Source organism: Lepisma saccharinum, chromosome 27 (assembly GCF_977018435.1).
Source record: "Lepisma saccharinum chromosome 27, izLepSacc3.1, whole genome shotgun sequence".
In the NCBI taxonomy this organism is placed as follows: domain Eukaryota; kingdom Metazoa; phylum Arthropoda; class Insecta; order Zygentoma; family Lepismatidae; genus Lepisma; species Lepisma saccharinum.
This window is the reverse complement of record NC_139255.1, coordinates 8,253,600-8,277,526: the sequence shown is the minus strand read 5'-3', so window position 1 is coordinate 8,277,526 and position 23,927 is coordinate 8,253,600. Positions and strand designations below refer to the sequence as shown.

Below are 23,927 nucleotides of genomic sequence, written 5' to 3'. Positions count from 1 at the left end.
TGCTGGATGAAAACCTAGTTTGTTTGATATGCGTACCTTATATCGTAGTTCTTAACGAGAAAAGAATGATACCTCGGTTGAATTTCTGATCTTGCATTTGCTTGAAAAATTTTACGACTTTTGAAAACATTTGTCGAAGGTTACATGTGATTACTGTATCTCTAGTTGCATTTGAAGCATTGTAATTGTATACTGTGGCTACCTAGAAGTCAACAAGAGAACTTCTCAAAGAAAAGGCAGTCAACCACTGATGAAATTCTGTTTCCCGTAGACTTTGTACTGTACTGTATAGTGTATTTAGGCCTATGCCCTTTAAATACACCATAATAAGCGTGTTTTGTTGCTATAAACGGAGTTCTAATGCACTTTCTACTGTTCTATGTATTAGGTTATTTCAGTTAATACGGGCTTTTGTTAAACTGGTTAATTTATGCCCCCTATTAGTCCGGATTGACGAGGTTTTACTGTATTAAAAAGCTTTTTGTTCTACATGAATTAATATGTTAAGTATACAGTTATGCAAATATGTATAAATATACAGAATATGAAAATTATAAATGTATGTAATTTTTAAGAAAATATATAAGTAGGCCTAGTAATAATAATAAAAGTTTCTATGACTGCCCGCCTGCGGGCGCCCTTGATTGAATACCATATGGATAGAACATTTTGAAAATTAGAATTTAGACTGTTTCTTTGACATTCTAGATGGGCTTAAGCATAAACCAATAAATGCAAATAAATTTGATTGCAAGGAGAGAGTGCCAAATTATGTACATTGAGTTATTTGCATAGGGCAAGTGAATTGATGCCTGATACGATTGTTCCATGCTTTATAATCATTTTTTCTTCCTTTTGCAGAGCGAAGTCGAAGAATGGCGGTAGATTGCTTAGAGAAAAGTTGGAAAAAATAGGGTTGAATCTTCCAGCGGGTAGAAGAAAGGCAGCCAATGTTACACTTCTGACGTCACTCGTAGAAGGTAAGTTTAACATTATATTGTGATTAGTATCTAATACACATGTGAAATGTCCAATTTTTATTTGTAGATTTCTCGGCACTTCTGCTCAACGATGTTGGAGGTTTTCGTTGTCATAGTTTCCCTTTAGACGACTTAGCTTTTTTGTTAACATTTCTGCTATGTTCGAAATTCTGAAGTGAAGGAAGCATTTTAATGCCGTAGCAGTCCTAATTTTTTAACATCTCGTGTAACATAACCAATCAGAAGCGAGTTCTACGTCACAAGTGCAGAGTAATGGCGACCGAGTGGGATGTCAACACTGTATCACTTCAAGATTTTAAAAGGCAATAACTAATTAACCAAGAAGAAAAATAGTTTCCTACGAAACGGTTTCAGGTACAATTATATGGCACTGCTTAAATACATACTTTATAGCGGAAACAGTACACGTATGGAAGTATACAATAGTTGTTTCAATTGTAAACGGGTACTGGCTCATATCGAAATATAGATGTTACCGAAAATGTATTCAGTTTCAGTTTGTTTACACGATATGCGATAATTAAATAACCATCTCCTCTCTTAAATTACATCTCGTGCTCTTTAAATCTATTAGTTAATGAAAACCATGTAACTCGGTGTGTCTTGCTTTCTGTGTATATCTTCTAATATTTTCTACACGCTTCGCATCGCATTTTCAAATGCTACCCGGAGTGTTACAAAAAATGTTTCCGTGTAAAGTACTGTTTGATGTAAAGAGGGCTGTACGATTTTTGAAAGCATTTATGCTAGCAAAGATATTAGAAGAAAATGTTTCCGTCTAAACCCGGCCTTACAAGGGAATGATTGAGAATTTCCTCTCATGGTTGACGGAGTTCATGGATGAAGTATACTCCTACTTTTACCTAAATCTACAGTTTCATGAATTAAGATGCTCATCTTTTACCTTGATCTATGTGTCACCGATTCTTTAGAAATGTCCATATCTAGTCCGTTTCTATGTTAATGAAAGAGGCACCAGCATTGCCTTTAAGGCTATTTACGCGTGTTACACCCTCTTTAGACGAAAGCATTTTCATTAACATTTATGCCATGACCAAAATGCTACCGTGTGAAGCGAGAAATCTTATGGCATTTCAGATGCCATGGCATAATTCATGGCAAGGATAGGCTCGGTCCGAATCATTTTTCGTAGCGTAACCAATCAGAAGCGACCTCTAGGTCACGAGTGCAGTTGTAATGGCGGCCGCGTGAGATGTAAACAATGTATCACTTCACATTTTTAGAACACGATAACTATTCAACCGAGAGGAATTACGCTTCGTATTAAATGGTTTTAGGTAGAGAAGCATGGCACTGATTAAATATATACTTTACAACGTTTACTGTGCACGTATGGAATAATATTTTAGTTTTTCAATTGTAAACAGCGCGCACTCACCATATATGGTGTAACTCGACGTGTCTTTCATGCTGTATATGTTATACATTGTAATGGCAAGTATTATCGTAAAGTATTATCTGCTATAAGAATTTTGGAAGCTTTTTCATAGCAAAAATGCTAAAGGAAATGCTTTCGTCTAAAGCCGGCATCAGGCTTGACGAGAGCAAGAGTCGACTTGACTGCACATGATACAAATCGATTGATCGATCGAATCGGTGCAGTTGTTAAATCAATTTCAGGTTCTAATTGCAGAAACCAGATTCCTCGGCCCCCTCCCTCCGGGATGTCTCTGATGAAAGTACACGTCGGCAACTTCCCAAGTGTCCCTCATGAATATCGTGGGGAGTTATAAAAAGTGAATGCATAGGCGGGCGAGTCCATTCCCCGACGAGTACAATAAAACAACGGCTTTCGGCAAGATCCTTTTATACGCAGATGGTGTCAGGAGTGCTGTACGCTGGCTGCGGTATGGAAGGTGCAGCTGATTGTACTCGGATTTTACTGCACTTGACCCGAGCAAGGAGAGATATAAAGAGGGGAAAAAAAACGATGTGTAAAGATTTCTGAGGTCATCACTCCCTCCCGAAGAGAGGAGGGATGAAGAAGAACGCAACTTCCGTTGCTCAGCTTCTTCTCTCCTGGGTCAACCGAGCAAAAACTAGACCCGGAATCCGGAGACCTATAAGATACTCTCATGGGAGGGACCAAGAAGGCGGTTGAAGATTTTTTCCTTGCCCTCACACGTGTGGACGTTCATAGAGTCCACCTTTTTCAAATGCCTTTACCCCTGAACCAGCACGCGCACGGTCCACCTGATGAACCACAATATTGTACTTGACACACCTATCGACTGTTGAGTGAGCAGCGTGGGAAGTAGGGCATTGTCGTCACTTGCGCCTACTTCTGATTCCATCAGAAGCAACATGGGTTAACAAGTAATAATTAGCAGGTGTCCAGCAGCACGATAGAGGAAGTCCCAATATGGATGCTAGGAAAGATGATCTTGTTTTGTTCATGAAAGTGTTATGCATGTCAAAAAAAAGGTATTGTGGATCGTGAGAATTGGGTGCAACCTGTCATTGTGTACCTGAAGGTGTACCATAGAAATCTTGCTGGGGCTGGAAAATTATTTGTATAGGATTGTGTTCTTGTTTTCATTATTTGGTTTTGATGATGTGGGTTAAATTACTTTTATTCTCAAGAGATGGCGTATGTGGACCATGTATCAGCGGTTTGCGTGGGCGCCAAGCAAAGAAAACGGTTAGTGAGTGAGAAGCATCATGGCGCGAATCGCGATAACCACAGCTGGACATTACTAAGAACATACGTCGTCTAAAGTGATTAGAATTGTATTTCAGTGATACTTCATGTAGTTAGTGCATTACAGGTAGAAAATAGATGTCTCAAAAGAATCAGCGTGTGCATTTGTGTTTGTGTTTTCTTACAAGAATCAACGCAACTCCAACATTTTTATGGTCCTCCAAGCCTTGGATGTCTTACATCTACCTGACTGTGAACTGTAAACTTTGTGGTGAACGGTGTGTTCTAGTTTTGCATTGACATAGCGTGGTCCAGTTGTGTGGATTCGTGTCTCAAGAACTGAACGTTTCGTGCGGGTGGCAGAAGGGACATTCCGGAATCTCGATACTAACTTTATTGCGTAGCAAGCATATTCAGAAGGCGGGGAAGGAAATCAGCTGATTCTTCGTGCGAGCAGTGCAGCAGTGTTTCCAACCGGCGAGACGATTGTGTGTCCAACATCGGCAGCGCTGAAGTTTGCAGGTAATCAGGCTCATTTTAGTACCATTTCCTTTTCCTTTCTTTACATTACATTACGTTCATTAATTGCATTATTGTGAAACCTTATCAGTTATCCTTTCACCATGACAGAGGCAGAGATTAAACGTTTAAAAGTTGTGCGAGGAAGCTACAAAGGGCAATTGACCCGTATGAAAGCATTCGTCGATGCATTTGACATTAATATACAGAGTGTTCAGGAAATTAAATTGAGATTAAGTCATTTGACTGAGATGTGGGACAAATTCAATGACGTTCAAACCAGTTTGGAACTTCAATCGGAAGCATCCGAAGAGGAAGTTCACAGAATAGAATTTGAAGAAAAGTACTACAGCATTAGGTCTCAAATGGAGACAATAGTGATGCGGCATGATCAAATGAATCAGCCCAGTGTTAGTACTAGTTCTGCTACGTCAGTTCAGTCTCAACTTAGACTTCCAAAGATTTCCATACCCTCTTTTGATGGAAATTATGAAAACTGGCTTCCATTCAAGGACAATTTTAAAGTGTTGGTCCATGATAACAATACATTACCAGCAATACAAAAATTTCATTATTTGCGGTCCTCTTTAAAGGGACAAGCCAGTAAGCTCATTTCAAACTTGCAAGTCAGTGAGACAAATTATACAGTAGCATGGAACTTGCTCACTGAAAGATATGATAATAGCAGGCTTATTGCATCACATTATGTTAGTGAACTATTACACATAAAGTCGGTGCGTAAAGAAGATGCAAATGAATTGAGACAGTTTGTAAATACAGCAACCTCAAATCTGAATGCTTTAAAGGCTCTTAAACTTGAGGTGCCTTTGGATGAAGTCATTTTATCACAACATTTTGTATCTCATTTGGATCACAATACTCGTAAGGAATTTGAATTATCACAAGAGCATGATTACTTTCCTACCTTGTCAGAATTATTTGCATTTGTAGAGCGCAGGTGTCAAGCTTTAGAAAACATGAAACCGACACATAGTGACACCAATGCTAAGCAGTTTCAATCACATGATAAACAAGGTAAATTCATGAAACAAAGCAACACGTATTTAGCAACATCCACTAACATTCAGTGCATGTACTGTTCCGCAAATCATACTTTGTACCAATGTGAGACTTTCTTACAGGCAAGTTATAAACAGAAGCAAGAATTTGTGAAGAAGAAAGGTCTTTGTTTTAATTGTTTATCTTCAAAACATTCATTGAAATTTTGTAAATCTGGAAATTGCAAAATTTGTAATTTGAAACATAATACTCTCTTGCATAGGGATACTCCTGAAAGACCAAGATCGTCGAGTGTCAGTAACAATACAAGCAATAGACAACAATTGAATTCTAGGGTGTATCCTCAAGAAAGCAACAATGGGGCAAGAGATGAAGCACCTCAATCTTCATATTGTACAGTCAAAGAAAGACACACTTCACAAGTTTTATTGTCAACTGCCTTAGTGAAGGTAAAAGGCAACAATGGACAATTTCATTATTGCAGAGTCCTCTTAGACAGTGGGAGTCAGTCAAATTTTGTAACTACATCATTAGTGCAGAAACTGCGACTGAAGAAAGAAAACTATGTTGTTCCAGTCCAGGGAATAAACAATTCGTGTCTTGAAACTAAACATTGTGTAGATGTTGTAATCCAGTCTAGAACATCTAATTATACAACAACAGTGAAGTGTCTTGTGTTACCAAAAATCACAGGCGACTTGCCCACACAGGTAATCGATTGCAGTACTTGGAATCTCCCAAGGGATATTCAGTTTGCTGATCCTTCATTTCATCAGCCAGGCAGCATAGATTTGTTGATTGGATCTGAACTATTTTTCTTGCTACTACGTTCAGATAGAAGAACAAGAATAGGAAATTATCCTGTACTTCAAGATACAGAGTTAGGATACATTTTAGCAGGAGCGATGCCTCAACAATGTGAAGCACCTACAACAGTTACTTCATGTTTTGTACGTACTGAAGATAGCCTTCAATTACAATTACAGAGGTTTTTTGAGTTAGAGGAAGTATTCACAAAGACCAAGAGCAAAGAAGAAATGGATTGTGAAAGGCATTTTCAAGAAACAACCATCAGGCAGAAGGATGGTAGATTTATGGTTAGGCTACCATTCAAACCAAATCATACTGAATTAGGTAATTCGTTTCAACAAGCAGACAAAAGATTTCATCAGTTGGAAAGAAGATTAACATCACAGCCAACACTCAGGCAGAACTATTGTGAATTCATGGACAATTATGAATCATTAGGCCACATGAAGCAAATTAAAACTACTGATGAAGAGAACAAGGAGTCATATTACCTACCGCATCATGCTATTATTAGAGAAAGTACTACAACACCTGTGAGAGTTGTATTTGATGGATCATCGAAAACAGACAGTGGACTATCCCTTAACGATGTTCTAATGACAGGGCCTACAGTCCAAGAAGATCTATACTCTATTGTACTGAGGTTCAGAACGCACAAGATAGTTTTTACAGCTGATATAGCCCAGATGTTTCGCAACATTAGAGTCCATCCTTATGACACTAAATATCAAAGAATATTGTGGAGAAAATCACCAAACGAAGAAATACAAACTTATGAATTATTAACTGTAACTTATGGCTTAACCTCATCGCCGTACCAAGCTGTTGCAGCATTACAAATGCTTGCAAGACAGGAAAACGAAAACTTTCCCAATGCATCCAGCATATTATTAAGGGATTTTTATTGTGACAATGTAGCATCAGGAGGTGATAACATTGAAACTATGCTCAACTTACAGTCTGAACTGAATGAACTCTTGAAACGAGGTGGATTTATTTTACGCAAATGGTGCTCCAATTGTGAGGAATTAGTGCAAGCAGTACCAGAAGAACACAGAGAAGTTCATTTACCATTTCAGTTCAATAATGAAGCAGAAATAAACACATTAGGCCTCATCTGGCAACCATCAACAGACAAATTTTTAATTTCGTGCAAAGTAGCGAAAGATGGAGACTTTTGTTCACCATTAACGAACATAACCAAACGACAAGTTGTGTCAATTGTTAGCTCCATATTTGATCCACTGGGACTTATCAGTCCAACTGTCATTTTATACAAGATGTTTTTGCAGAAACTTTGGAGTTGTAAATTGGAGTGGGATGAACAATTAGATTCAGATTTAAGAAACCAATGGACGAATTTGTATCAACAACTACCAGATATAGTTCACATCCAAATAGAGAGATTTGTACTGACAACAGAAAAGACAAATGACATTCAGATACATGGATTCTGCGACGCAGCAGAAGGAGCTTATGGTTGTTGCATTTATATTAGATCAAGAGATGAGTTAGGAAGAATCAATGTTAAATTACTGTGCGCAAAGTCAAGAGTAGCGCCAATAAAAAAAGTTACTTTGCCACGACTAGAATTGTGCGGTGCTCTTCTATTAGCTAAACTAGTTAAGAAAACAACACCAATTTTGAGAATTCCAATTGACAGTACATATTTTTGGACAGATTCAAAAATCGTACTTGGGTGGCTAGCAGCGTCCCCCACTCGATGGAAAACCTTCGTAGGTAACCGTGTTGCACAGATCCAGGAACTTTCTGTTATTAACCAATGGCATCATGTCACATCTAAGTGTAATCCAGCAGATTTGATAACAAGGGGAGTAGAACCAAGAGCCCTCAAGGATTCGGAAATTTGGTGGAATGGACCTACGTGGTTAAAAGAAGATACTTGGCCATTACATGTTATGGAAAATAGCGAACTTGAAGAATGCATAACAGAACAAAGGAAGATTGTTACATCAATGTTTAGCAAGATACATGGAACAGAAGCAGATTTCATGTTGAGATTTTCCACATTACAGAGATTGCTTCGTATAGTAGCAACATGCTATAGATTCATTTACAATGTTAAGAATCCTACTTCGAAGAGAACAGGAAACTTTTCTTATGTTGAATTACGTGCAGTACTAATGAAATGTATTTTAATTGTGCAACGCATTTCATTTCCACAAGAAATTCATGATCTAGAAGAAGGAAAACAAGTATCAAAAAATAGTCCTATCAAGGATCTTCATCCATTTATTGATGACAGACAGCTGTTACGAGTTGGTGGAAGACTCGAAAATTCAGAATTGCCATATGAGAGCAAATATCAATTAATTTTGCCTACCAAACATCATCTGACGCAACTCATAATTGAATCAGAACATCGTCGTTTATTACATGCAGGGCCTCAATTGTTGATAAGCTCTTTAAGACAGGAATACTGGATTCCACATATCAGACAAACAGTAAGATCTGTCTTGCATAAATGCTTAATATGTTTTAAGTTGCAAGCCAAGGCGTCACATCAACTCATGGGACAATTACCAAGCCCAAGAGTCACACCATCACGTCCATTTTTAAATACAGCAGTAGATTATGCTGGTCCTTGTATCATAAGAACAAACAGAAGAAGCAGAATCACTACCAAGGGATATGTAGCTATATTTGTGTGCATGGCTACTAAGGCAGTGCATATTGAAGCAGTTATTTCCTTAACATCAGAGGCATTTATCGCTGCTCTACGCAGATTTGTTTCTAGAAGAGGAAAATGTCAAAACATATACAGTGACAACGGGACTAATTTTGTTGGTGCTAATAGAGAACTGAGAGAGCTCATTCAACTCTTCAAAGCAGAACAGCTAAAAGGTGGACTTGAAGATTTTGCAATAAAAGATGGAATCAACTGGCACTTCATTCCAGCTAACGCGCCCCACTTTGCAGGATTGTGCGAAGCCGCTGTAAAGTCTATGAAATATCACTTTAAGAGGATAGTGGGAAATGCTACTTTGACATACGAAGAGCTTGCAACATTATTATCGCAAATTGAAGCATGCCTCAATTCCCGACCCCTGACCTCAATATCTGATAATCCCAGTGACACCTTTTACTTAACACCTGGTCACTTTCTTATAGGGTCACCTCTCATGTCCATACCTGAGCCTGATTTAACTAACTTGCCCCAAAACAGTCTTTCTAGATGGCAACACATTCAGCAATTACAACAACATTTTTGGAAAAGATGGTCGAAGGATTATCTCCACGAACTACAACAGCGTCGTAAATGGACGGCTTCAACAGAAATTCTTCAACCAGGCATGGTGGTTCTGGTCAAAGAAGACAACGCACCTCCACTTACATGGAAAATAGCAGTAGTGGAAGAGACGTTTCCTGGTAAAGACGGTGTAGTGCGTGTGGCCAAAATTAGATCAAAAACTGGTTTTACTAAAAGACCAGTGAACAAATTGATTCCCTTACCTAATGACAATTGAATTAGTAAATCTGTTGATTGGAATTTATCCAATCAAGAAGGGGGAATATGTATAGGATTGTGTTCTTGTTTTCATTATTTGGTTTTGATGATGTGGGTTAAATTACTTTTATTCTCAAGAGATGGCGTATGTGGACCATGTATCAGCGGTTTGCGTGGGCGCCAAGCAAAGAAAACGGTTAGTGAGTGAGAAGCATCATGGCGCGAATCGCGATAACCACAGCTGGACATTACTAAGAACATACGTCGTCTAAAGTGATTAGAATTGTATTTCAGTGATACTTCATGTAGTTAGTGCATTACAGGTAGAAAATAGATGTCTCAAAAGAATCAGCGTGTGCATTTGTGTTTGTGTTTTCTTACAAGAATCAACGCAACTCCAACATTATTACAGAGAAACTCTGTAATGTAGGAAGATACAAATTGTAGTTTGACGGAGAAAAGGGGGAATTTCACCGTGTTGTGTTGCACACACAAGTGCATTAAATGTATTTATGAAGTTCGTAACAGCTGTTTCAGAATCGAAATTACTGGGATAATTTCCTGTTCGACATTGTGCTCTCACCAATGTTTAAATTAAAATAATTACATTCAATCAAGTTAATACTAATTACAAAATTCATATTATTATTACATGAATAGGTAAAACGACTGTATAAGAATAGAGATAACAGCGCATATTCATTATGTAGCTTACCTGTAGCTAAGATCGGAATAATTTATATAAAAACAAGTGCTCTGGCAATGAAATTAATGTCATATAGATGAAGAATTGAATATTTATTGAATAACAGAAATGATGATAGATGCAGTTGGAGAAGAGTAAAGTTTCTGATTAATATTTTATGCATATTATTATGAGTAGTAATGTGCATAAATCTTCTTTGTAATGTCATTCAACGCCGTATGATTTCAGTCTAATCCTTGCCTTCCAATACGTTCAGAGGAAATTAATAGCCATCGATTATACAACAAATTCTAAACGAATATATTCTTATTTAATTTTAGTACTTGATAAGTCTTTCGGGCGGGGGGGATGGGTGTCCGGACCCCTTGGACCCCCAAGATAAGTCTTTGACTACCAAGTAAGTCTTCTTCCACTAACACATCTGTGATCTTTCGGACAAGGAAGCGATCACATAATATTTTTTTTCTGGATGATAAAGAGTTTGTCGTCATTGAAGTGATGGGATTTCTGATCGATGGAAAGATTTAGGCTTAAAACTCGCATTTGTTTTGTAAGCTCGCAATGCAGTGGAAGAAGATGACTAATTCAAAAACCACACCTAAAAGCCAAATTTTAGCAGTAAATTTCGTAGTGGTACATTAAATCAGTTTTCTCAAATCAGTGAAGTGGTACACGACCTTACTTGTTCCGATATACACACTGCTTCTACTGTTAATACATAATTGATCTATTTATTCATATTTCACGCCTGTCACACTAGTCCTTCGTAAAGAATGAACCGTTTAATGGAATATATAGAACTGTAAATATGACTTCATCTTCAATGTTAATTCCGATTAGGGGTTTTAAAATGTAGTGGCATGGAAAGGGATTAACTATTATACATTTTCTCTTGTCTATGGTGAAAGTAGTCTTTATACCTATAATGTCAGACTGAAAGTAAGTATAGTGTGCCTATATTCTTCAGAGCTTTCTTACCCACAACTCCTGCAATTTATGGACACTGCTTAGAATATACTATATTAATACTCTGAAAAGAAGATACTTTAAAATGCAAGATAAATATTATATACAAATGAGTACAATCCGTGTATGGTATTCTAACGTTTTTTAAATAGCCTTTTAAGGTAATTAAAGTGATGAGGATGTATTATTCAATTAAAGAAACACAAATTCCTATGTCTTGACGAAGACTCGATCTCCATATCATTCGGAGTAAGAACAGACACTGTTTTCTTCATTGAATGTAATTATGGCAAAATAACGTGAAAAATATAATTGTACTGTGCAAAGCATTATTATGGTAGAATAATGGCGTGATGGTTGTGTAGATAAATCAATAATAATGCATTGCTATAAATATACCAAAATATAAGTAATGATAATATGGAACGAGAAAATCATTAACGGGATAAAATGAATCTGGACAAGTTTCACAGCGGTCTTCGACATTGTTTTTCAGGTAACTTTTACCCCTCCATTACGAATGCCTTGTAATCATGCGGGCATGTTTAAGAGCATGTTGCAGTCGATCCGTCATAAAGAAGCTGCATTTCTTCTTTTTAATCTGGCTACAAGTACTCCTCCCTTCAAATCAGTGGACGAGAAGTGGACAGGTTTGTTCTCTGTGCAATCGGCAAACGAGAATCACCGAAACCATAAATTCCGATTATCTTATGTTTGCTCGCATTCAACATCAAATGGAAGCTACTTCCAAGAATAACCTGTGGTTTCGAGAAAGTAATAAATTACGTAAAAACCCCATTTGGAAATTCGCTTCAGTGTCTGATGAATTTTAAGTTTTCAGCCCCGAGGCTGCACGAAGCACTACGTCATAGTCTTGCGTACACCAGGTGTGGTCAAACCATCCTCTGCCATGTGCACAAGTCGAGTTTCCTCTTCGTTTGCTTGCCAAACCAGATTTCATTCAGTTTCTTCCCTTGCAAAAGAGAAAAAAAAACGACAAAGAGAAGCAAAAAACAAAGGGTTCTTAAAGCGCACCATGTTGGGTACCGTTAAGAAAACCAGACGCGAGAGTGCTGCCGCCGCTGGCAGCGAGTTCGTGAGTAAAAATTTGGAATGTATGGTTCATCTATGACCTGCGAGTCACGATTTTCTTGTGACAACCAACAATATGTTAAATGTATCTATGGAGCTGGTAATGGTGAGTCAGGTTAGTTTTGTCAGTGTCTTGGCTGTAATGAGGAGATGAGCTGCGGTGGGTGGAACATTGTGGGAGGGGCAAAATGTGCTTCAAAGAATTAAAAAAGATAAAGTATGTTGAACGTTAATGTGTCAGTTGCCATTGTTTTTCGAAGAGATGTGTTGAAAATTCTTGTAAATTGAACTCCTTGCCGGAATTTCGTGAGTGTAAAATTGTGAGGGAAAACAAGGTGAACTAGTGCGTGATAGTTTGAAGAACTGTTTTTTTCTTTGTTTCTGCTTTTAACAGGACTAATACCATTGATAGTTTTCATTTATGCACTAACAGTAAGTACAGTATTTACGTCTGCACTTAGTTTGGAGAGGGTCATAATTTTTCGATATATTGATATTTCAGGAGTCGAAAGTTGCCTTTGGATCCCGAAAGTTCGTGAATGATTTCCTGAAAAACTAAACGGATTAACAATTTTTCCGCTTATCCCGGTACCTACATTTCTGGATCCATACTTTTTTATAAAATTGAAATGTGTGATGACCAGGGTTTGGACCTAAAAATATCTGGAAAATGATCTATAAAATGACATAAAAATATTAATTAAATGACCTAAAAAATGACTAAATTTTTGTCTTTATTTCAGAGTATGACAAATAGTACGGCATAGTTCTTATTTCTGTACGTTTGAACTGAAATTTCAAGGTGTATGTGAATGTTAAGTATAAAAATCTGTAAAAATCTTAACATTCAAAATTATTGCAGTAGGTAATGTCGAGCAGCATGTACTTTGTTCCTACAATACAGTAGCGATAGAATTTTTGTTTTCATTGTTACAGACATCAAGGCGATAAATGTCAGTTCCTGGCTAAGAATGAGTGAGTGAAAAATAATTCAATTACATTACCTTTTTTTTCGCAATTACGCCAAAAAAAATACCGGAAAAAAAGTAAAACTATATTATTATTATAAGAGTGGATTTAAAGCTCATTGAAGTTTCCAATACATCATATCGCAGTCAGCTGTCTACATTAGAATTCTACTCCAGGCTAATCGGGACTGGGCCTACAGTTTAATGTGTGATCCGAACTACTGTTCTACTTGAAGTACGTACTACTATCTCGAAGATATTTCGGGGTGTTTGAACTTTCCCAAAACTAACCTCCTCAGCATTCCCTTGAGTTGAATACATTATTAATAACTAATGGCGTACAAAAATAGGCGAATATAATAAAAATATATAATAAACTCCCATCTTTAACGATCTTACCTTAATCAAATCTTAACACAAAAATTAAAAATATTGATAGTTTTTCAGAATACACTTTAGAAATAATGTTGCAATTTGAATAATACTAAAAATAAACAATTATGGGTTATGTTTGTGGCTTTCATGTGTAAATTCTGGAATTTATATATGCATACTATTCGTAGGTCTATGAAATCCCCTTTTTTTATTTGATGCTTAACTATGTTACACTGCTATACACATAATTTGGGGGTGGGGGGATGATGCTAAGAAAAAACGCGCAAGATTATTTCCTCACTTTAATTGATACTGTAGCAGTATTAAACCTGGTGAATAGGAATAAAAAATGTCCTACGAACGTTGAATTCTATTAATAATTATTACATTTTGTTTCTCCTTTTCTTGAGTAAATGTGTTAGGGTAAATGTATCTAACCTTGGTAACACTTCAGTGTGGGTCTGAAGATACCCAATATGCCAATACCTCATATGTTGCTTAATAAGTGCTGTCAATTTTCACGTGCACATGATACGTAAGCTTTGGAAGGTGAAGATACAACCACTTTGACTGCAAGTATATCGAGTACAACGGCATGAACAAGCACTTGTCGGAACAAATGTTTGGATTGCTGCAATCTCCATTATTTATCTAATTAAAAATAATATATGTGGGTCACTGTAAGAGAAAAAAAATGAAAACAAGAAGGCAAAGATAACTGACTTTCCAGGTCGCAATATAGTCACGAAGTCAAATGCTTTCTGTGGGAAGGAGCGTAATCTGAAGTCTTCACAAAGGTCTCTGTAGTGGCTTTTTGCCCAGGGAGAAAACCGCACCAACCCCTCAGGACATTTTCCTCATAATGGAGGTAGTCTTGTTCGTTTTGGTGCTTCCTGTTGTGCTCTTCTCCATCATGTTAGGAAGTGTGCGTGACCTTTGGAATGTTGTGAAAATTGTGTCGCTGATATTGAGCTGAGACTGTAAGGAGGAAAAAAAAATAGAAGAATTTGCAAGCAGATGCGTCACAGATGGCTAGTACTTGACAGTTTGAAAATTCCTACGACTTCAAAGCGTAGCAATTGCAATATAGATAATTGTTTCCAATGGATGGTCGCAGAGGTGTAACAATTCATGTAGTGTATTTGGAAAGTATTGGTGTAGAGTTCTAAGCAGGGTGTAAATTCTGATTGTGTTAGCCCCTCAGTTCACTTCATCATTAAATATAGACGTATAGCCTTACGTTCAATCTGTGTTAACGTGAAACATTAAATATTGAGAAAGCACTGTCATGGTTGGTTGATTGAGTTTGTTTTAAGTCCACTTTATGCACAGGAAGGCTAATCGGGACTGGACCTACAGTTTAAAGTGGGATCCGAACCACTATGTGCATCCACCAGGTATCGAACCCGGGACTCCTTGATAACAAGGCGACGAGAAAGCATTGCCATGATTATTGAATACGAACTTATAGGCCCAGAGTGTTATCCATAATAATTTGAATAAGAATATACCTAGTAGGGTAAGGACGGGGCAATTGGATACCCTAAGAGCATATTTTTTTTAAAAAATAAACTTGTTCTTGAAAACTGAAAATAAGGGTTGCCATACAATGTGTGAACATTAATTGAACACATAATATAGTGTGTAAAATAAGGAACGTACATCTCAAAATAGTTTATTCAATCACGTTATGTTGCAGTGTTCGTTTGCCCCGGACACGCACTATGCCTTCCCTGCATATGCATATGCACTATGCCTTCTCCATTTCCAGATCCATCTAGAAAATTATCAACATGGTTTTGTTGCAATGATACCGTGTCAAATTTTAAAGCTAGCAAGTCTAATTTGACATATTCAGTTGTCTGTTCATTATGGAATTGATCCCATAGATTTTTTTTTCTTACGCTTGCACATATATTCAAACCATGATTGATTCAATGTATAGGATATGGGATGTTTGCTCGAAGATCCTTCCCCTCAAGTGCCTGTTCGTAGCATTTGGAGAAACAGAGTTGGGTTAAAATGAAGAGGCAAGCAAACCATATCTGGTTGAACAAATATTTGAAATGAGACATGTCAAGAATTCATGTGTGGCGACGACACTTTTTTCGTGTAGGATGTTTGGCAGCCAACTGAAAAAAATTGCAAAACACACTTTCCAATTCATATCTTGCATTGCAACTAACATGCGAGTAATTCGTCACATTCATCTGTCGCGTTTTTTTTAAATGGTCGGCTTCGTACCTTACTAAAGTTCACCCAGGTTGAAACTATGAGTGGAATATCAAGCATTTGCAGGAAGAATAAGGATTGCTTTCCAGAAGTGTTTCTTCTTTCAGGGAACGAAACTCCTAGATCGATTCTTTATAGCAGTGGTATGTGGACGCTGAAGACAATGTATGGTGACCGGATCTGGTTCAGGCGTAACCGGTATGTCCAGCTAGGTTTTGATACATCGCCGCACATTGTTTGGTATGTGGATCACGATCCAGGATCCCCTCTTTCCTCTTTTTTTAGTGTTTTTTTCCATACCACGAGATAGTTTTCTTGTCGAGATAGATAAAAGGGAACACCAACATGCGATTTCGGCAATCGTTCTTCATTTTTATTCTGTCGTAAAGAGATTAACAGTACAGGATGACAAATCGCTCATCAGTTTTCCCTATCCTGGAGTACCTCTTTGAAAGACGCGTGTCCGTCAGGGTGAAGTCCACAGACGATAACCCGGCCTGGCCTCCAGAGTGTCTTGGGGGTCAAGCGCATGCGAGGCAGACACTTCGGAAAGATTGCAGTTTCGCGTGTTGGATGCTCCCTCCTGCCAAAAAAGGCAAGTTCCTATTCCGGGAGAGTCGACCAGAACAAGTCTGCAAGAATTCTCGACCACTTGGGAAAACTACCACACTGACCTTTTGTACAGAGCCCGTACGGATTAACAATGATTACTTACCTCCTCTTGAGGCCGCTTTGAGCATTTGTATTCTAATGTAACTCAAGTCTGTGGTTAACTTGTCCAAGCGGACTATTTGGTATTGCGCTATCATCGTTCGAGTTCTTTCAACCCGTGCCATTGTATTCCTGAACCACCCTTGCCTCTGATTACACGGTCTTATTGCTTGTCTGCTGAAGTTAGGAGGAATTACGAGCGAAAGTGGTCTCATTGTTTGTACGTTGCTTTTTATATAGCGGTGTACTATTGTGTGTCATCTGTACGTCTGGGCGGTTTTCTTTTTAAGAGCACCAGGTGAAAATGCCAGAAGTATGTTGCTTGGTGCTAGATAGATAAATCGCGTTAGGAAGTCTTACCAAGCCATCATGCATTGTCATGAGTGTTTTATTACTACTATTGGTACTGTACGTACAATACCTAGGTACAACTAAGAAAATTATAGCACCAGACCAGCAAAAATGTCTGAAGATAGAGAGTAAACAAGTCTTTGACACGTAGTAATGAAAGATAAAACACAATCAACATGGGTTGCTAACCACTGAACACCTACAAGGAATAATGAGGAATAAAGTTTGCCAAAAGTAATACAGCCAATTCTAATTAATCATTATCCAAAAATGCGCCATCTTAACTATTATAGTTGATAACTTGAATAAATTAATAAACTCCGATCCTCCACTTATATCAGGTTAGGTTAAGACACTTCTGAAAGATCAAGAACTGGCGATATCCGCAAATACTGTCAAATTGAATGTTTGTGATACTCAGTTCATATACGAAAGGTGAGTGATACGAGATTTAGTTCAGAAAGAAATAGATATAGTTTTTGGCAAATTTTCGACAACATAAATTCTTGAGTTTCTGGAAAATTGGTTGGAACAAGCATTGGGTAAAGTGATCTAGACGTTTGGACGTGAAACTTTGGTTTGTCACATGTGAACTTCATCCATTCCGAAGGCAGCTGGTAGCACAAGAGCCCCTTTTATATCCCAACAGAATAGCAGTGAAGTGTCGAGTACCCTGTTTTGAGCAAGGCAGTGAATTATTTGATCTGTTTCAATATAAGGTATTGCGCTCCCTACTTATGTAGCGACTCAGCGAATATATGTGGAACGTTCTTATAAATCCACACGTTAGGTCAAGTACAATAACTCAGACAATCTTGGTGAATGAGTTTGTAGTTTGCGTCACTACTTTATGTAATTCTAACGTTTTGTATAAAATTCCTTCTGTCTGTATAGGTTGTTGGAATGCCAGACACCTATGCATTTGTGGGGCTTCCCCGATAAGGAATCAAGGGGTCCTGGGCTCGATACCTGGTGGAGGCTCATAGTGGTTCGGATCCCACTTTAAACTGTAGGTCCAGTTCCGATTAGCCTTTTTGTGCATAAAGTGGACTTAAAACAACAATTCCATCCATTCATTCAATCAACCTATGCATATGTAAGCACACGCTCTGATGGTGTTTAGAAAATTCCAGCAACCAAAATTCTTATCAGATGTAAAGTCAAAGTAACTTTACAAATTTGAAGAACGTAAAGTGCAACACCTTCATAGACAGTTTTGGTAGTGAATGCTAGCGGAGAGAAAGTGAATATACACCAGCTGCAGCAGACGTTATTCGGAACTAGATTTACGTGAAAACGAAGGCCCAATTCCGAATCGAACACTGAACCTCTTACTTACGAAGCACTCGAAAAGTATATAACAAAGCATTATAGTGAGAGTGACCATCATATCATGGCACGGCTTACATCCTTTATGGAAAAAACCCAACCCAACGCTAAGTGGTTCAAGACAAATGATCCTAGCTTGCTGATGGCCCTTTTTTTTCAGTCTAAGCGATTGACCCACAAAGACCACGCGTTCTCCGAACAGCAGGATGGATGGAACTAGACAAGAGGTCAAGCGTCTGCGAGGAATGTCCTCTCATGTACGCCACGTAATTTGCCGGATTTCCCCACATGCTTTATGTCTCCCATTTGTCATGGTATATCTCTCTCCACACACGCCCAAAAAGAATCAACAGCGTGTTTCGCGCCATTTGCTTCATTTGCAAAATTACCTAGCGTAACATAGGTACAATATTTTGGATCCTGGTATCCTGAACGGTGACATGAGCACCCGATCCGATCACAATAATAGCTGGGTTCTTTAGAGTCAATTAATATAGTACTGACGATACACTCATTTGTTGCGTATGTGAAAGAATCTCTTGCCACTTAAGACTTCCACAATTCTTTAATCTCGCTCAGAATGTACAATGGCAAACCCAGCAATGGCTTCTTTGTTTTTTACTCAACCGCTACAACATTCCACTGTCATGTCGCGGTTAGTCCAAGGATACAAATATGGATTTTACTGATAGCCATTGGTTGATTGACTTTGTTTATTCTACTTCGCTCTTCTGCCATTTTGGCTAATCGCGAAGATGAGGATGAGTGATATGAAACTGATGAAGGAACACTCACAAAGAACATCCATGCCCAGGCCGGGATTCGAACTCTAGACCCCTGGCGTCGTAGCGCGCTGTGATAACTCCGCCACGATTTGATGCCATCGAAAGCAAAGGATAACAAATGTGATAAACCCCAATGTCGAGTGTATTTTCTCACTTTGTAATACTTTCCTACTCAAGAACTACCACAACGTCCTTACATGCGTTATCCACAAATTGATCGAGTAATATGTGTCTGAATAGAGAATAGGTACATTTAATCACACGATCTACAGCTAGAATCTTTGTAGAGCAATCATTGTCGTGATCTAGATACGTTACTACCGGATGTGAGGCATACATTTGGTAATGATTTCATCACCTGTTCAGGGAACCCAGCGCGAATCTTCGTCCTTTACATCTAAAGGTTCTTAACGGTTGATCATTCAACAACACACTGTGTGTGGGTCTTGCGTCAATGAGCGGATAAGAAAAGGCGGACGGAGGGACAGACACACATTCAGGAGTGACTCAGCAGTGAAGCTCTTTCACTGCGGCAGAGCATTGACTCCACTTCGATGGTGTTACTATCTTATCAACCGCCATGCATTTTCACAATTTGCCAGGGAAATACCGAAGACTCCCATTGTGCAAGCCATTAAAGCACTCTTCCATAGTCAGAAAGGGATTCTTGATTACCAGCAAGGGATGCAGAATATCTTGTCCATCATGTCTTTTAGGTATGGACGATGTCGTGATGTTGCTGAAAGGATGGCTGCTGGAGCCGCATCAGTAACCGTTGGCTTTTACCATTAAAGAAAGAACAGGTGGTGCAAAGGTTTTTCGTCTGTTGTGAGCAACAACCTTATCGGTGTCAATTTATACTTTGTTCCTACGACGCGAGGAGGGTCTCATGAGTGAAGGATACCTCAATTTGAACGCGGAAGTGTTAGCTCAACTCGTGACGAAGTGGCTCAATATTCTTCCAGCTTGGCACTTGATTTAATGGTTGTCAGGGTGTCCTGAGATAAGTTCCAAACACCGTAGGTACGTTCCCAAAACCACCGTTTTGAAAAAAAAGTTGAATGCCTGCGAGAACCGTATAGGCGTTGATTCCTGACAGGAAGTATTTTCCCGTGGTTCTGTGGTCAACGTTTCATCATTGTGGTCACTAGTGTACGCAGGATTGTTATCGGAGGTGGCTGGAATCGTAAAGGTTGTAGTTATATAGTTGCTTTCCGAGAGGTAGGGGCAAGAGACACAATAAAGTATTTAGTAATTACCATTTCCAGCCTTCGTTTTAAGTTAAGAAACAATAGTGGTAATCGGAAGTTACTTTGAAGAGGATTTGCGTTTATCACTTTGTGTTTCTTCGATTTTGGATTGATTTGGTGTTTTACGTCCACTTTATGCACAGTAAGGGTAATCGGGACTACAGGCTTTCTTCGAGTTCTTTACTGCTTTCATTTGACATTTTGATTTTCTCAATTTCGGGAGGGGCTGCTGCCCCATCAACTCCCCCCGTGCGTACACCATTGATTGTGGTGATGCCGTATCAAATGGCACGGTCACAAACCCCCTTTCAATTTTTTTGGTAACTGGCTAGGAAAAGTAGACGTTTGCAATGTGCATGCAATTGAAGGGTAGTGAAATAATTCAAAATGTAAATCACTTACTCTGGAATGTGTTGGGTAATACCTAATATTTCTCAGTTTTATCAAAAAATGTTTTCATGGAATGTTTAGTTATAATATTCAGAGGAAGTGAATTTGTCCACCTGTTTTTAAGTTAGTGCGAGTGTTGATATTGATATCAGGAACTAAAACAGCTAACGATACAGCGGAGTGGTTAGCACAGCGCTCCGACGCCAGAGATCCCGGGTTCGAATCGCGGCGTGGAAATATGTGTTCTTTGCGAGTGTCCCTTCATCAATTATATCGTCGCGATTAGTCAAAAGTGGAAGAAAAGCGACGCTAAATAATCAAAATTAAATCAACTAACAATACGAGTGTGTGTGTAGATAAACAGGCTGTACACGTTTAATCCATGGTACGTGAGTACCACCAGAAAGATCCTGCATAGAGTACACGTCTAGACTAGACTATGTTCGCTGTGCTAGTTTTGTGTCGTACGGACGATCTATTTATCTAGTTACATAAGTAGACATGGATGCCCGCAGGATATTTTCCAGGGAGGAGCAAGCAAGGTAATTTTCTCCAGGGGGGGGGGCAAAGGAGGCATATTTCTCCCCATAATAATGATGCCCCCTCAAAAAACACTATTTCAGTCTGAAATTATCATGTTCCTTCAACGTATTTATAATAATAAACATAAATTACTGTGGCTGAAATGAAATTATGTGTGCAATATATATAATTTTCACGTGAACATTCATTTTCCAGGGGGGCGTCCCCCTTCCGGACGTCCATGTAAGTAGATATAATATATTACAAGTAAACTTTGAAAATCTATCTGAAACTTGTTTCATACGGTGTGGAGCTTTTCTAGCGGTCAATGGTCTCGATATTGACAAGGTGATTTTTGGAAAGTTTTCCATTCGAGAGTTTGCGTTACTCTTATTTTCCAGGAATGCGAGAAGTCTAGAAATGGAGTGACGTCAGTCCTTGAAAAAACTGAATCGATACTTCGAGAAAATTTCCTCAACTTGTTTCACCTTTGCTCTAATAAGAAAGAGAATCCATTGACCTACACAGCCCTTTTGTGGTACATTTTAGGTCCTAGGAATTTTCATCCTGCTCTTTGTCATTTGCCCTTTGCATTATCTCACGCAACCATCAAAAAGCCACCGTGCTAATTAATTAGGATTGTCATGCTCCTTGAAACTGCTTCAGAGGGCAAAAATATCCAGAAGACGTCATCTGCAGGTCTTTCAGCTCAACCACCTCGAAGCAGTGCTGGCCGCAGACAGCGTGTCTCTTAGGAACGTGAAGTTCGCGCAGTGCTTGCGGCTGTTCATGCTTCGGCTCCTGTTTTCACTGGCAGCTTCTCTCCCTTCCAGTGGCCCTGGAGCATCGGCTGGAGACTTCGTGGCTCCATCCCTGTCGCGGTGTTATTGCTGTGGTTTCGGGCCGCGCGAGTGTTTGGATGTTTCCAGGGCGCAATATGTCTTTAACTTGCGTCTTGTGCTTTCGAAGGAGGGTATGTGTTAGTTTCTATGCACTAGCATGAAAACTGTGGGAGCCGCGCCACACACAATCAACTGGGTGACGAAGAGCGTTCAGTGAAAACACTCCTCCTTCCCTCTTCCGTAGGTATCGGGTTCCAGTCCCGGTCAGGTTTTGGGTGCTTGTCTATTTACCCAATCATTCCCACCGTTGCTATTACAACACCGTGTCAGTCCCTTTCATTTCCATCAACGAACTGCACATCAGTAATAATTGAAACTGGAAGCAGCTGGCCTCCGTGGAGTGGATAGCATAGCGCGCTACTAGGCCAGAGATCCCGGGTTCGAATCCTGGCATGGGTGTTATTTGCGAGTGTCGCTTCATCAATTTCATCATATCATCACTCAACCATCTTCGAGATTATCCAAGAGTGGCAAAAATGCGAAATACAATAAAGCAAATCAATCAATTAAGCTGAAAACTAAAACATGAGTACCCAGACTTTGACTACGCCCGGATGTGCCTTCCCGGTGACGTTTGGTCTTGTAACGAACGTGTACCAGGTTCGATACCCGTTTGAGGCACATAGTGGTTCGTATCCGACTTTAAGCTGTAGGTCCAGTCCCAATTAGCCTTACTGTGCATTAAAAAACACAAACTCAATCAATCAAGACTACGCCTGAAGAAAAACCTAAAGGACAGGATTAGTGTTGCCCACGGGACGAGACGGGACAGGCTTTTAAAAATTCGAGACGAGACGAGATTGACCATGTGTCATAAGACAAACGAATATTTTCGAGACGAGACAGCATCTCCACGAGACGAGACAGACCAAAGTCTCGTCTCGTGGGCAACACTAGACAGGATATAGAAGATATGAAAACCACACAGAGACACAATGGAGAGAGCAGACAACAACTAAGTAAATCATGGACATTTAACCAAACCTGAATACAGTAAAACCTCGTTAATTCGGACGAATGGGGGGATAAGTTGACCGTTTAACGAAAGTCCGGATTAACTTATATAACCTAAAAGAACAGTAGAAAGTGTATTAAAACTCCGTTTATAGCAACGAACACGTTTATTATGGTGTATAGTACAGTAGAAAGTCTGCGGGAAACAGAATTTCATCGGTGGTTGACTGCCTTTTCTTTGGAAAGTTCTCTTGTTGACTTCTAGCCACATGTAGAACCTTGCATTCTGGGGTGTTTTTTTTTTTGCCTGTCCGGATTAAGCGATGTCCGGCTTATCGGGGTCCGAATTAACGAGGTTTTACTGTAGTTAATACTTTAGCATGGGGAAAACGTAGATTGTCGTATATTGCCTCCATTTTCCTATACGGTATAGAGCAAACGGACACTTATCGGAAGATTTAGAATACCCGAAGATAAACATTTATCGAGTATCACAAATAAAACATAGGTTGTAACATTATTTATTTGAACAAATCCTAGATAAAGCGTAAATATACTTTTAACAGGGCGATAACAGTCGTGAAGGTTACTGCTCGTTGAGAAATTGATCGTAAAGTTATCATGGAGTAAAAAAAAAAAAAAAAAAAACACGTTTGTCAAATAGCAGAAGCCTTCGTGACCGTTTTTTGTTTCTCTTGTTAGACATTTATTTTGCTATTACCTTTGTATCTTTCACTATTGCTATTCTGATACAATGCAGTGTTAATCAACTACACACAGATCTCCGTTGAAAATGAATTCCATTTCTGTTTCCTGTCACGTATCGTATTTCGGGTCCTGCGACAATGTGAATTCCGTTACGATTCATCCGAACTTGATTTTTCGATCCAAAATTGTGTGATAAAAACTATGC

At 38.9% G+C, this 23,927-nt stretch overlaps 1 protein-coding gene across 7 annotated transcripts in view; it reads left to right on the top strand.

The window, feature by feature from the left end:
• The window catches only part of TfAP-2 (transcription factor AP-2), a 497,362-nt gene that overhangs the window by 437,130 nt on the left and 36,305 nt on the right, over positions 1-23,927 (top strand). For all 7 annotated transcript variants that reach the window (XM_083113497.1, XM_083113491.1, XM_083113493.1 and 4 more), the window contains one exon: positions 862-980. In XM_083113497.1, the coding sequence (XP_082969623.1) occupies positions 862-980 (119 nt within the window). The remainder of the gene's footprint in view (positions 1-861; positions 981-23,927) is intronic.